General features: G+C 38.9%; 1 protein-coding gene across 1 annotated transcript in view; it reads right to left on the bottom strand.

Annotated features, from left to right (window-relative positions):
* Positions 1-447: 447 nt before the first annotated feature.
* The window catches only part of RBL1 (RB transcriptional corepressor like 1), a 75770-nt gene continuing 60516 nt past the window's right edge, over positions 448-15701 (bottom strand). The window contains exons 19-22 of the mRNA XM_060123987.1: positions 15323-15413; positions 6332-6480; positions 3971-4135; positions 448-2518 (exon numbers count right to left, since the gene is read on the bottom strand). Coding sequence (XP_059979970.1) covers positions 2348-2518; positions 3971-4135; positions 6332-6480; positions 15323-15413 — 576 coding nt within the window. The 3' untranslated portion in view covers positions 448-2347. The remainder of the gene's footprint in view (positions 2519-3970; positions 4136-6331; positions 6481-15322; positions 15414-15701) is intronic.

Genomic DNA, 15701 nt, shown 5'->3' with positions numbered 1-15701 from the left:
TCCGGATGCGCAGGCTCAGCGGCCATGGCTCACAGGCCCAGCCGCTCCGCGGCATGTAGGATCTTCCTGGACCGGGGCACGAACCCATGTCCCCTGCATCAGCAGGTGGACTCTCAACCACTGAGCCACCAGGGAAGCCCTAATTCTGTTTTTTTATATGTGTCTATGGCACTTTTTCAATTTAGGTGAAATTTACCTAACATTAAATTAACTATTTTAAAGTGTAAAATTTAGTGTCATTTAATAAATTTACAATGTTATACAATCATCACCTATATCAAGTTCCAAAATTATTTTCATCACCTCAAAAGAAAACCCTATACTCATCAAGCAGTCATTCACTCCCCATTCTCTTCCTAGCTCCTAGAAAGCACCAGGAACATTAACTTTTAAGTTACACTAAGATATTTAAAAGATATAAAGCAGATAGTTAAAGAGATACAGATTCTAGATGGTTGCACAATTGCATCTCATCACACAGAAGAGCTCAAGTGTAGTTTTTTCAATAATCTCAAAAAACTCCAGTATTTTATTAACCATTTTATGTACATTGATATTCAGTCTTGAAAACTGATAAAAACATGTCCAGAGTTTCTTATAAAGACAACGTACAAATGCTCATTTACATTCTGCACATTAATAACGATGATGAAAATGACACAGTATTCATAGCTACATAAAAATATATACAAGGATTCAAACAGACGATGTTATTTGGCTTATAACATGTGTAGATACTACACAAAAAAATGAGGATGTAATTTTCAGAAAAGTAAAATGTGACCAAAATCACTTTTCGTCTTAAAATTTAAAAATAAAATTCCTAACAATCGTAATTACTAGTTCATACTCAAATCTCAGACTAATTCAAATTAGCCACGGTTAGACATAGGTTAAGTTAAATATATATATATATATTTTTTTTGCGGTACGCGGGCCTCTCACTGTTGTGGCCTCTGCCGTTGCGGAGCACAGGCTCCAGACACGCAGGCTCAGCGGCCATGGCTCATGGGTCCAGCCGCTCCGCAGCATGTGGGATCTTCCTGGACCGGGGCATGAACCCGTGTCCCCTGCATCGGCAGGCGGACTCTCAACCACTGCGCCACCAGGGAAGCCCCGGTTAAGTTAAATACTTGTTAAATATTTTGCATTTAAAAAAATAAGGTCTGTGGTTTAAAAAACATACATTTGATAAGATTTTCTCAAAATTAATTAAGAATGGCTTATCCATGTCCTTCCAGATTCTGGAAACTCACTAGAAAAAGTGAATACCGAACAGCTGACTCTTTGGAAAGTTGCACCCCAAGCCCCGGAAAACACCCTTAAGGGGCCCAGTGATCAAACCCTAATGGGAAACTCATAATGCACCGATGATACTGAGAACAAAGAGGGGGAAGTAATATGGCATGAGGTGACATTAATGTGGTTTTGAAAAAGGTTTCAACTATTCTTAGGGAATCAATTATACATTGAGAATGACCAATCTCATGATAACCTCAAAAACAGTATCTCACATATTATCATGGTGCTACCTCACTAGTAGGAATATGGTTTCTAACAACTCTTTTCTGTATTTTACTCTACTGGCTTGAGAAGCAGCTTCCTATTTTGAGAATTATATGACATAATATAATCATACATAACTAAGTTAATGGTTTGGAAAACAAAATGATAGTAGTTTTAAAAAGGAGCAAGTATCTCTTTTATCAGGTTGTGACACCAGGCTAAGAGGGCTTAGGGCTGGAAAGCAAGGAGTGGGGGTAGTGCAGGGGTTCAGGTACAAATCTGCTTCTGCTCAAGGAGAGGAAGGGCACGAGAAGTGTCTGGACAACCCACAATGGTCTTGGCACCTGGATGTGGAGCTACCACACTGGGTCAGAGACAGGCTGGGCATCATCCTCTGGCCCAGATGCCATGGAACCCAACCCCTACTTAATACTAAATTAGGAACACAAACCCCTCAAACGACACTTACCAAAAACAGATTATTCACCCTCATATTACAAAGCCCAGAAGAATAAGACATTTAATTATTTTAAAAAGTGAGCCAAAAAATTATGAGGTTTCTCCTTACTTCACCTGAAAAACCCAGGGAACAAATATTTTAACAATTCTATGACTATTAATATGTTTAAAAGGCACTTAAAACATTCCTTTACAATCCAACTCAAAATACATCTGTCAACTACATTTTGGATAAATGTAAAAAAAACTCAACTTTGGTGTAACTTTTTTTTTGTAACTCAGTGATATTTACTACCTACAGGGCTGAATGTTTTGAAAGATAGAGCCCCAACTTTCTGCAAAACAACTTGAAAGTGCTTTTATCATAGAAATGGGAAGGGCACTAATGATTTGCTCTTTCACTGACAACATCCTGTAGTCGTTTAAGTAAAACGTCATCATTTTCTTGACAGAGGCGTTTGGCAGGTGATTCTGCATCACCATCGATGGCTATTGCTCGCTTCTTGGTTCTCTGCTCACCTTGCCTTATCATGTTGTTGATATCTTTCAAACTCTGTGCAAAAATAGAGGACATGTGTGAGTAAAAGGGGAAAAGGGAGAAACAGCAGCCAAGAACTAAGCTAACTGCTTTTTCCTGCCCTTTATCCTCTATCCAAAGCTGAACACTGGGGTAGAGATTATTTTTTGAATCTAGGCCAACCTAATAAGGGTGATTAGAACTAATCTTTTCAGGTGATTTTAAAAATTGGATTTACCTTATAGCAGTAGTTTTCAAAATGTGGACATGAGACCAGAAGCAGCAGAAGCATTTGGAAACTTATCAGGAATGCAATTTCTCAAGCCTCGCCCTACACCTACTGAATCAGACATTCTGGGGGTTGGGCCCAGCAATCTATAGTTTATCAAGCCTTCCAGGTGATTCTGATACTCCCTAAAGTTTGAGATCCTCCTCCTGAAGCAGTGCTTTTCAAACTTTAATGTGCTTACTAATCGTCTGGGGAATCTTGTTACTATGCAGATTCAAATTCAGTTGGGCTGGTGTAAGCCTGAGAGTCTGTGTTTCTAACAGGCTCCCAGGTGATGCTGATGTTGCTGGTCTGTAAGGCAGCCTTAGAGAAGTTGCTCCTGAAAGCTGTGCATCACAACAGTCTAGGAGACCTGCCTGCCAGAGCTCTGTGATACAGGAAGTCTATGGGACAGGTATCTGTGTTCAACAAGCTCCCCAGATTCTGACCTATGACTGTGAAATCACTGCCTTACAATTCAATTGGTCCCATTTCTGATTTTATGCAAGAATTTCTTCTAAAAGTCCTCATATAAAATCAACTTCTATAAAGAAGAAATGCAAGCCTGTGCAGTATATCTCAGTCAACTTTGTTTGCTAAGCATAGCAGGAACTTAATAGATGTCTGTGGAACTAAATGAGAAACTAATGAGTTAAGGAGCTGCCATGTATTTGGACTGAGTTACAGTCTGTCCCACTACAGTTTCTTCCAGTTAGTAGTGATTCTGGCTTCTGGAGACATACTGAGTGTATCTACTTGATAGCCCTTGAATTATCTGAAAACAGCAATCATGTCCCTATCACATCTTCATCATTGTATGGGAATAAAGATGGAGATAACCATAGAGCTGTCTGTGTAAGTAAGAAGAGGCCTCTGTTTTCAGACCTTTCACTATCCTGGTTGCCATCCACCAAATGAACTTTCACTTCTAAGGCCTTCCTTTACACATAGTGTTCCCCATGTCTGACCACTTGCAGGTGTTGCCTTACTGGTCCTTCTCAAGATCGTGCCGATACCACATCAATCGTAAAGGATTAAACTACCTCAACTGAATACACTGCTCTTGATCACAGGAAACTTGCCATAGTAATGGTTCATATTTATTAGCAGTAACTTTGCAAAAAAAGGGGTAAGATTAAAGATTACTAATTGGAAATCTGAAATCCAGTATTTAACACATGTACACCATTGTTTTGGAGTAAAGTTTGTGTGCAACTTACCTTAGAAGGGCTGCCATTGAACTTATAGAGCAGAGCACTCCTTGGTGTAAGGCCTGACCCATTCTTGTGTGGGGACACATAAATGGAGTGCTGCTGGGAAATGCGGCGCGGAGAGCCTGGCTGTTGCTTAATATGTGGAAAAGGAGAGAGTGGTGGAGCTTCCATCTGAAATAATACAAAAGTAAAGTTTTTATAAGATAAAAGGTTTTCTTTCTTTTTTTGAATCCCACCATTTTTATTCTGCACTATCCACCCTGTCCCACCCCAGCCCCAAGCCAGGTGAAGGGTCAACATGGAACTTTTTTTTCTTTGCCATGTTTTTATTTTAAAAAAAATATATATATATTTATTTATTTTTGGCTGCATTGGGTCTTCGTTGCTGCACATGGGCTTTTCTCTAGCTGTGGTGAGAGGGGGCTACTCTTCATTGTGGTGCATGGGCTTCTCACTGCGGTGGCTTCTCTTGTTGCGGAGCATGGGCTCTAGGCACATGGGCTTCAGTAGTTGTGGCTTGTGGGCTCTAGAGCGCAGGCTCAGTAGTTGTGGCACGCGGGCTTAGTTGCTCCGCGGCATGTGGGATCTTCCTGGACCAGGGCTCGAACTTGTGTTTCCTACATTGGCAGGCGGATTCTTAACCACTGCACTGAAGTGAAAGTTCATTTGGTGGAAGCCCTGGTTTTATTCTTTTTTTATTTTTTATTTTTTTTTGCAGTACGCGGGCCTCTCACTGTTGTGGCCTCTCCCATTGCGGAGCACAGGCTCCGGATGCGCAGGCTCAGCGGCCATGGCTCACAGGCCCAGCCGCTCCGCGGCATGTGGGATCTTCCCGGACTGGGGCACAAACCCGTGTCCCCTGCATTGGCAGGCGGACTCTCAACCACTGTGCCACCAGGGAAGCCCATGTTTTTATTCTTATTGCTATCTCCTAGTTAGGAGTCAGTTATACTGTAAGAGGTTATTTATGGCTGAAGAAAATCAAAAAATGGTTCATTAACCCTTGTTTTTCAACAATTACTAATAGATAAACTAAAATTTATTTTCCTGGATCTTTCAGGAAATTCTGAAGAATTCTGAGCAAGACACCAGAAGCAGTAAGCCAGGAGCATAGGAACCTTATGTCAATGCTCAGAAAGTGGAGCAAAGAGTAATCTATGTCCTAACACTTGCAATAAGAATCTCTCTCCACACGCACATACCCACAACCAAATTAGTAGCACAGAAAATAAAAGAGAGGCAGAGCATTCTGTGGGCCAGCAGGATGAGCCCAATATGGAACAAATCTCTTCATGAAATGGTTAAGACTTTATACTGAAATGCAAAAGATTTAAAGTGAGAAGGGACTCACTTTTAATAATCTATACAATGTTTCTATTCCAAGAATGGAGATGACTCCTTAATTAATATTTCATTCAGCATCTTCACTTGAAGCTAGGAAAACTAGTTTTGTTTTTGTTTTTTTTTTGCAGTACGCGGGCCTCTCACTGCTGTGGCCTCTCTCGTTGCGGAGCACAGCCTCCGGACGCGCAGGCTCAGCGGCCATGGCTCACGGGCCCAGCCGCTCCGTGGCACGTGGGATCTTCCCGGACCAGGGCACGAACCCGTGTCCCCTGCATCGGCAGGCGGACTCTCAACCACTGCGCCACCAGGGAAGCCCTAGTTTTGTTTTTTAATTGGCTGATAATAGATATATTCACAGTATAGCACATGGTGCGGGTGGTGGAACTGAGGGAACAGATTGAGTAGTCATGGCTTCTGAGGATAATCATAGACCATATTCCTTGAAAGGGACAAAGACAGAAATATAGAGAGATACATAGACACATATATGGCTACTGCCTGGATGCAGCTTCTACTAGATTCCTCTTTCTTATAACTGAAGTCTGGTCTCCTGTGAACCAACTTCAGCTTATACACTGATGATACTTTGAAAGGCCTGCTGGTACTGTCAAATCTAGAGTCTGAATAAAAATTTCTTAGTGTTGCTTCTATTATTGATTCAAGCCTATTTATTTCCTTTTCTTTTTATCTTGAGAAAAACACTTATCTCAGAGATATAACAATAGGAATCAAAAACAAAGGAAAAAACCACCAGAACTGTTTTCATTTTTCCATGTTCCCATCTAGTCCTTGCCCATATGCATTCATAATTTCTAACAACATAATCACAGTGTGGATAAAATTTCCATGATTTCCTCTGGTCTCTGTTGTATCACAGCCTTAATCACTCTAATTACTACTATGTTTTCTCCTATAAAATGTATCAGTAAGGTTTTAGCTTTGAAACACTTACTAGCAAAATAAACTCATAGTAATCCAATTATGAGTACAGATGTTAATAAAGTAGTAAAATATAAAACATACCACATGGTCCTGATTTGACAAGTCGTATTTCAATGCAAATGACTTCACTCTTCCTACATATATTGTATTGTAAAATTTGATAAGATCACCTCTTTCCTCTTTCACTGGTCCACTGGAACAGTCAGGTGTTTTTGTAGCATCTTCCAAATCTGTTAAAAGAATTCAGTGTTGTACAATGTAATATTACTCAGCCATAAAAAGGAATGAAACCAAGTCATTTGTAGTGAAGTGGATGGACCTAGAGTCTGTCATACAGAATGAAGTAAGTCAGAAAGAGAAAAACAAATACTGTATATTAACGTATATATATGGAATCTAGAAAAATGGTACTGATGAACCTCGTGGTAGGGCAGGAATAAAGATGCAGATGTAGAGAACAGACTTGAGGACACAGTGGGGGAAGGGGAGGCTGGGACGAAGTGAGGGTAGCATTGACATATATACACTACTAAGTGTAAATTAGATAGCTGCATATAGCACAGGGAGATCAGCTCGGTGCTTTGTGATGACCTAGAAGAGTGGGGTGGGGAGGGTGGAGGGAGGCTCATGAGGGAGGGGATATGTGTATACATACAGCTGATTCACTTTGTTGTACAGTAGAAACTAACACAACATTGTAAAGCAATTATAGTCCAACAAAGATGTAAAAAAAAAAAAAAAAAGAATTCAGTGTTGTGATAGGTGTACCTTAATCTATAAGTTGGCGATTTGAATCACAACTCTCTCTACAATATAAAAGGAAAAAAAACCAAATAAACCCACATCTTTATGTAAGACAATTAATATTTTTAGAAAAGGTTCAGAAATCCATCTATATTAGGGATAAATTAGATTGGAATCATAGAAATGTAAACACATAAACTTAAGCTGGTACTCTATTCTCTAGATATCACTTCAGCAAGAATGTTTTCACAACCCTACCTTTTGAGCTCACTGTCACCGGTGGCTCTTAGAGGGGCACCAGCCCTGGGTTGAAGTTTACCTAAACTGAGCTTCAGAGTATGGGTAGCAGTGGCAAACCCTGAGTTTCAGATAACAAAAGCCTGCAGATATTCATACTGACTCTTTGAAAAAGGTGGAAAGACTCTAAAAGGTAAAGTGTATCCTCATAGTTTAAGGAAGAAGCAAGGTGAATTGCTTATGTTTATTTTTCTGCAAATACATGGCAGGTGACAGGTGTTCAGAAAGTCTTATTTTCCCACGCACAACAGGAACCTTAGTGCTGTCTATAACTGGCGTCCTCAGTTGTAAAATGATAGCTTGCCCCAAGGTGCTTTCCTGTTTATTACTGTAATTCTGGAGTAGCTTGTGACACCAGGCAGAACTTTATCCTCTTCTTTTTTGGGAAAGAGTATTACAAACCATCTTCTCCTTGTACCTACAAGAATCATCTATGCACAGGAGCTAAGAAAACTACCAGCAATTAAAAAGAATTCAACATGTGAAAAAACTTTCTCATTTTCAATTCTGAAAACATGGGTAGAAACATGCTTCCACCTTTGGAAAACCAGAAAAACTCAAACATGGTCCAAGGGCCAGGCAGCCACAGGGAACCTCCATAGGGATCTCCATTTGGATGTCTTTTTTACTCTTGCTATTTTTGCAGCATCTTAATAGGGCAGAAAAAAGCTATGTGATCAAATAAGTTGAAAAAATGTTGCATAGTAGTATATCCTCCTCTTAGGAATTCAGAATACATGTTAGTATATTAAAGGTTCTGAGAACTTTTGCAATTAGAAAAAAACACATGTTCACTTTAATTCCATACTTCTCAAATTTTCTACGTACAGTCGCTCTTCCCCATAACAGTTACTACCATCCTGGGGGACACTGTCCCAAGGCAGTAAACAATGGCTTAATAACAGCTGTTGTAGGTTATTCTTGTTATACAGATGAATTAAAATTATTATATGTCCTCCTTGGATTAGAAATTTCTGGAGGCAGTTACTTCTTCATGTTTCTGTGTTATTCCATTTCCAGTTGTTAATAGTTACATAAGGTAAGGAGCTATACTTAATTTGAAGGAACCAAACATTTAAAACTCTCTGGGACCTTGGATTCTAACTAAACATGATTTTATTTAGCTATTTTTCATTTAGCTGTTTAGTATTTTTTCATTTCAAAACAGAAAACAAGATGTCAGTTATCCTTTAAGCAGGAAAAAGATCTCTACCTTCCCACCTCTTTAAGGACTTTAGCACTCAGAAATCAAAGCCTCAGTAGGCCGGTGACCATCTTATCACATATACATTAGGAGATGGAACTTATAAAAGACTGGGAAAGAGAATGAGATCTCCCTGCCTGGTGCTATAATTGTTTCAAATCTGTTTCCCCTCAGAGGGCAGGAGGGACCTCTGCCTAACATAATTTGAGGCACATGGTATACATTTGATATACTTCATGAAACGAACCAATGAACTATTATGGTTTCATAATTTTCCCTACTGTTCCCATGAATAAGAGGAATGTCTTTTTTGGATTATCATACAACACTGTCAAGCAATTAAAATGTGGTTTTATATAAACTACCAGTGAATGAGACTAGCCCTTAGAAAAAAGGAGATATTATCTGCAGAGCTCCAGAGAGACATGCTGAAATTTTTAGCCTGGATCTCTGGCTTCAGAATTTTCCAAGGATCTGAAGTGAAAGTGGGAAGGGAGAAGGCAAATTACCCCAGGGCTGCAGGTGGCCAACAACTGCAACCATAATACATGCTTAATTTTATATCCCAGGACAATATAAATGCATTCAGGGGAAAAGACATTGAGGGCACCGTAGATACCCATTTCTCAGGGGAACTGGTTTCAGAGGATGGGCACGCCCAAATTGTTTGGGATGCACAAATTAATGAAACCCCCATCCATCACCCCCAGAGGAGCTGCTCAAGTGACTGATGCTGGTTTCTTTGTATACTGTCATTAGGCTTCAGTCTGAGAAGAGGCATAAATAGTGATTCTTACCACTTAAAAATGGAGAAAGTAAAGAAGAAAAATTATTTTAAGATGAAAGTAAGAAAGAAGATCACAATTTATTTATAAATTCAAGGGTCAGGTTGAGATATGATGGGCTTGATCAGCACAGCAGCACTCCCCTGGAGTAAGCATTTAGTATTTATTTTATATTTCTCCTACCACGTCCTTCCTTACCGTTTTTGCTCCTCACCGTTAACAGTGTGCAGTAAATATTTCAGACTGGCTTTCGGATTGAGAGGGCAGTGCCATTTAGCTCCAGTTATGCAAGAGCCACTGACCACACACCAATTCAAAACTACTACAGTGGTTTTAGACCATTTTGGCAGTTTCTCATGAGCTCTAAAGGGCATCATTATAATCTAAAACCAAGTAAATCTTGTTTAGATTAAACAGTCTAGAAAGAAAATGTGCTCCATCCGTATCTTGGTTGTCTATCTGGTGACTGTAAAATAGTTTTAATGTGAATAAAGTCACTTAATTATCAATTTGCAGGTATCAATGTTATACATCTCACATGGAAACAGAATTTTTGTCCCTTGAGAGGATTTGCTTTAACTGTTTTTGTGTGTGTGACCTAGTTTTCAACATTTAAAGGATTTTATGTAAGGAATATAGCCTTAGAAAAATTAGCTTAAAAAAAAAGACATTTAAAGAGCCATATACTCATGAATAAAATACAATAAATTTTATATTGCTTATAAACAAAATAATAAATAATAACTACTACTTACTGAGGCCTTACTATGAGCAGGCCTTGTATTAAACACCACACACATGCATCATTTTTTTTTTAATTCTGAAAACAAGCCTCTGAGGAAGTACTGTAAAGTTTTCAATTTACTATCATACACTTGGGCATTATGTTTGTGTTACTTAATTAAGCTATAATCTGGGTCTCTCAAATGTTCTAATCAAGAATGCCAGTCTGGGGACTTCCCTGGTGGTCCAGGGGTTAAGACTCCGTGCTCCTGATGCAGGGGGCCTGGGTTTGATCCCTGGTCAGGGAACTAGATGCCCCATGCCACAACTAAAAAAGATTCCACATGCTGCAATGAAGATCCTGCGTGCCGAAACTAAGACCCAGCGTGGCCAAGTAAATAAATAAATATTAAAAAAAAAAAAAAAAGAATGCCAGTCTGGGGTGCTCTGCTAATATGATAATGAATGCACAGTCCATGAGTATCCAGCTAGTGTTTTAATCAGGTAGCTCATTCTCCACAGGTGGCTACTATAGGGCTTCTGTTAGGCATATCTCCATCAATGACCAATGCTCAACATCACTAATTATTAGAGAAATGAAAATCAAAACTACAATGAGGTATCACCTTACATGGGTCAGAATGGCCATCATCAAAATATCTACAAACAGGGTTTCCCTGGTGGCACAGTGGTTAAGAATCTGCCTGCCAATGCAGGGAACAAGGGTTCGAGCCCTAGTCCAGGAAGATCCCACATGCCGCGGAGCAACTAAGCCCGTGTGCCACACCTACTGAGCCTGCGCTCTGGAGCCTGTGAGCCACAACTACTGAGTCCATGCACCTAGAGGCCATGCTATGCAACAACAGAAGCCACCGCAATGAGAAGCCCACGCACCGCAACGAAGAGTAGCCTCCGCTCACCTCAACTAGGGAAAGCCCATGCACAGCAACAAAGACCCAATGCAGCCAAAAATAAAATAAAATAAACAAAAAACAAAAAAACCCCCACAATTCACTTAAAAAAATCTACAAACAATAAATGCTGGAGAGGGTGTGGAGAAAAGGGAACTCTCTTGCACTGTTGGTGGGAATGTAAATTGGTACAGCCACTATGGAGAACAGTATGGAGGTTCCTTAAAAAACTAAAAATAGAACTACCATATGACCCAACAACCCCACTACTGGGCATATACCCAGAGAAAACCATAATTCAAAAAGACACATGCACCCCAATGTTCACTGCAGCACTATTTACAATAGCCAGGACATGGAAGTAACCTAAATGTCCATCAACAGAGGAATGGATAAAGAAGATGTGGTACATATATCCAATAGTATATTACTCAGCCATAAAAAGGAATGAAAGTGGGTCTTATGTAGAGACGTGGATGGACCTAGAGACTGTCATACAGAGTGAAGTAAGTCAGAAAGAGAAAAACAAATATCGTATATTAATGTATGTATGTGGGATCTAGAAAAATGGTATAGATAATCTTATTTGCAAAGCAGCAAGAGACACAGATGTACATAACAAGTGTATGGATACCAAAGGGGAAAGGGGGGTGGGTAGGATGAATTGGGAGATTGGGATTGACATATATAAACTACTGATACTATGTATAAAATAGATAACTAATGAGAATCTACTGTATAGCTCAGGGAACTCTACTCAATGCTCTACTGTGACCTAAATGGGAAGGAAATCCAAAAAAGAGGAGATATATGTATACACATAGCTGATTCACTTTGCTGTACAGTAGAAACTAACAAAACACTGTAAAGCAACTATACTCCAATAAAAATTAATTTAAAAAAATAAAATTGCATTAAAAAAAAACTTAGGAATAAACCTCACCAAGGAGGTGAAAGACTTACATGCTGAGAACTACAAAACATTCATAAAGGAAACTGAAGATGATTCAAAGAAATGAAAAGATATCCCATGCTCTTGTTTTTTTTTTTTTTTTCATGCTCTTGGATTGGAAGATTTAATATGGTTAAAATGACATGGTACCCAAAGCAAATATTACATCTATAGATGTAATATGATCCCTATCAAATAACCCATGAATTTTCCACAGAACTAGAACAAATAATCCTAAAATTTATATGGAACCATAAAAGACCCAGAATTGTCACAGCAATCCTGAGGAAAAAGAACAAAGCAGGAGGCATAACCCTCCCAGACTTCAGACAATACTACAAAGCTACAGTAATCAAAACAGCATGGTACTGGCACAAAAACAGACATATGGATCAATGGAACAGAACAGAGAGCCCAGAAGTAAACCCACACACCTATGATCAATTAATCTTCAACAAAGGAGGTAAGAATATACAATGGGGAAAAGACAGTCTCTTCAGCCAGTGGTATTGGGAAAGCTGGACAGCCGCATGCAAACCAATGAAGTTAGAACACACCCTCACAGCATACACAGAAAAACCCCTCAAAATGGCTTAAACACTTAAATTTAGGACATGACACCATAAAGCTCCTAGAGGAGAACATAAGCAAAACATTCTCTGACATAAATCATACCAATGTTTTTTAAGGTCAGTCTCCCAAGGCAACAGAAATAAAAGCAAAAATAAACAAAGGGGACTTAATTAAACTTATAAGCTTTTGCACAGCAAGGGAAACATAAACAAAAAGACAATGTATGGGGAATTCCCCGGCAGTCCAGTGGTTAGGACTCTGCGCTTCCACTGCAGGGGGCACGGGTTCGATCCCTGGTTGGGGAACTAAGACCCTGCAAGCCACGCAGCGCAGCCAAAAAAAAAAAAAAAAGTCTACAAATAAAAATGCTGGAGGGGGTATGAAGAAAAGGGAACCCTCCTACACTGCTTGTGGGACTGTAAACTGCTGCAGCCACTATGGAAAACAGTATGGCAGTTCCACAAAAAACTAAAAATAGAGTTGCCATATGATCCAGCAATCCCACCCCTGGGCACATATCCAGACAAAACTATAATTTGAAAAGATACATGCACTCATATGTTCATTTACAATAGCCAAGACATGGAAACAACCTAAATATCCATCGACAGATGAATGGATAAAGAAGATGTGGTATATAGACACAATGGATTATTACTCAGCCACAAAAAAGAATGAAATAATGCCATTTGCAGCAACATGGATGGACCTACAGATTATCATACTAGCAAAGTAAGTCAGAAAGAGAAAAACAAATACCATATGATATCACTTATATGTGGAATCTAAAATATGACAGAAATGAACATATCTACAAAACAGAAACAGACTCACAGATGTATAGAACAGATTTGTGGTTGCCAAGTGGGGGTGGGGGAGGGAAGGATCAGGAGTAGAATTAGCAGATGCTAAACTATTATATGTAGGATGGATAAATAACAAAGTCAGATGCAAACTACTGTATGTAGGATGGATAAAAAAGTCCTACTGTGTAGCACAGGGAAATATATTCAATATCCTATGATAAACCATAATGGAAAAAAATATGAAAAAGAATATACATATGTATTAAAAATAAAAAAGATTGATTAACATATTTGAGACACTACCCGCAACAGCATGATAGTCATGAGAGATCCAGTGAGGTCTGTGGGGCTTTACTATTACGAATGATGCCCAGGCCTGAACTCTGACGCATGTTGTTTGCTTGATCTTGGCTTTAAGTTTAACAGAATCCTGCTCTGGAATCTTGGCATCTACTTTGAGTGAACCTTTTATGTGAGGAGGTGGTTGGTCAGGTGGCATAGGATGCATAAACTGTGTGTTTTTTTAAATAGTAATTATTTTATTCCTAATTATGAATTTGTTTATAGAACCAGAACTCTTCTTCCCAAGGTGGTGTTCTTTGGTGTGTCCAAGTCTAGGTCATAGCATCTAGCCACAGCTCCAGGCACTGGAACTTGTCTTATCTGAACACAGACTTGCGAGACTGTATCCTCCTCAATAACTTTGTCCCTTTTTTGGTGCCGGAATTCCTCAGTCTATTATCACTGGATACTCTCCCTGCTCTGTGCCATCACCACTGGACAGGATCTTAAGAATGGTTTTTTGTTTGCCTGCTAATAAATATCTAGTTAATAAATGTATATAAAACAGAACTGGACCTGAAACCTTTATGTTGTAGAGAGGGTAGCTAACCGTCAGTTACCTCAAGCTTTATCATCAAACTTAACAAATTCTGTCTTGAACTTCACTGCTCCTTGTATCCCAAACACTCGCTAGCAGTTACTTTGTTTCTCATAGAACACACAGTTTCCCAGCTAACCTGATGCCTGGTTTTGCAAGGACAGAAAAACCACCCAGGACAGGTGAGCAACATGTATAACAAAAATAGGTAGGTTTTTTTTTTGTATTTTGTCAGGTTTACTTCCTAATGTACTTCTTCTCATTGCCTTGAAAAGGCTCAGGGATAATTTATCTATGTAAAAAGAACTGAGTTTGGCCTGTGTAACCTTAGATGGGATCAGATTCTAGGACATTATTATTCAAGAATTTTTTGTTAAGATCTTAAAAGTTCAGATCCCAGTAGACACCATAATTATCATGGATATTTGGGTAATTAAAAAAAAATGTCTTTGACCCAGTCAATTTTCTCTAAGAATTTACCCTAAGGATGTGGACCAAAGATCAACCTACAATGATGTTCCTTGCAAAGCTGTGTATAATTGGAAACAACCTAAAAGTCCCACACTGTGAAATTAAATAAATTACAGTACTTATATACACATGTACACATATATATACATTAAGTGATAGAAAGTGAGACAAGGAAAAGGAGACAGATGAGACAAGGAAAAGAGATGGGCTGAAAAGGCATTTTTACAACTTATCAACATATGAATACTGAACATTTGATTCTTCTTTCTTTCAAAAAAATTACTAGTGCCTGAAGTCTTAGCATGATGGTAGTAACAAGGTGGCGACCTTGCTTTTGCTGATGGTGGCAGAATACCTATACACTTATTAATGAACAGGACATTTCCTTAATGTTCTCCACAGGCAAATCACTGACAGCTATCTTACTTTCCCTGTCATTCAGATTTAGTTTTGAATTTTATTGTCTTTTATGAGTTTTTATTAATGTGTATAAGTATACTAGAAAACTTCTAAAACACAGTTAACATGCGATAAATTAATGGTTTCAATACACAACTTCTGTGGAGGGAGGTACCTGACCCATATTTATCTCAAAGTCATTTGCTTCTTTCCAACACATATGCATTATCCACCCCACCTACACAATTAACTCCAGGACATCCACTGTATTATATACAATGTAACCAACAGTGTACTACATATAGAATCTTAAATTGGGCAACTTACCACAATCTGTCATTTCAAAATCACCATTTAGGTTTTTATTGTATGTCACAACTTCTCTTGGAATACTTTTCAACAGTACACTTCTGTAAACCTATATAGATCAGAGGGGACAAAAAGGACTGCTGAGTCACAAAGAGGCACAGGTTAAGCAAAACCAAAATAAGAACAAGATATCAAGCCAATTAAAAAGTATTTGTCTGTACGGGTGATAATCAAGGGCAAGATGTTAGTAGCCCTTGGTAAATGCAGATTACGGCAAACATCTTAGAAGAGGGGATACTGAAGCAGAGCTTACCACCTGAAATATAACCACTTCAGAAGGTTACAAAATAGAAGAATTAAGTAAGGAGCAACTAAACACTGATGAGAAGATTTTGCC

The sequence above is a fragment of the Lagenorhynchus albirostris genome, chromosome 15 (assembly GCF_949774975.1).
Source record: "Lagenorhynchus albirostris chromosome 15, mLagAlb1.1, whole genome shotgun sequence".
In the NCBI taxonomy this organism is placed as follows: Eukaryota; Metazoa; Chordata; class Mammalia; order Artiodactyla; family Delphinidae; genus Lagenorhynchus; species Lagenorhynchus albirostris.
The sequence above is the reverse complement of the archived record's forward strand: the minus strand, read 5'-3'. Positions and strand labels throughout refer to the sequence as shown.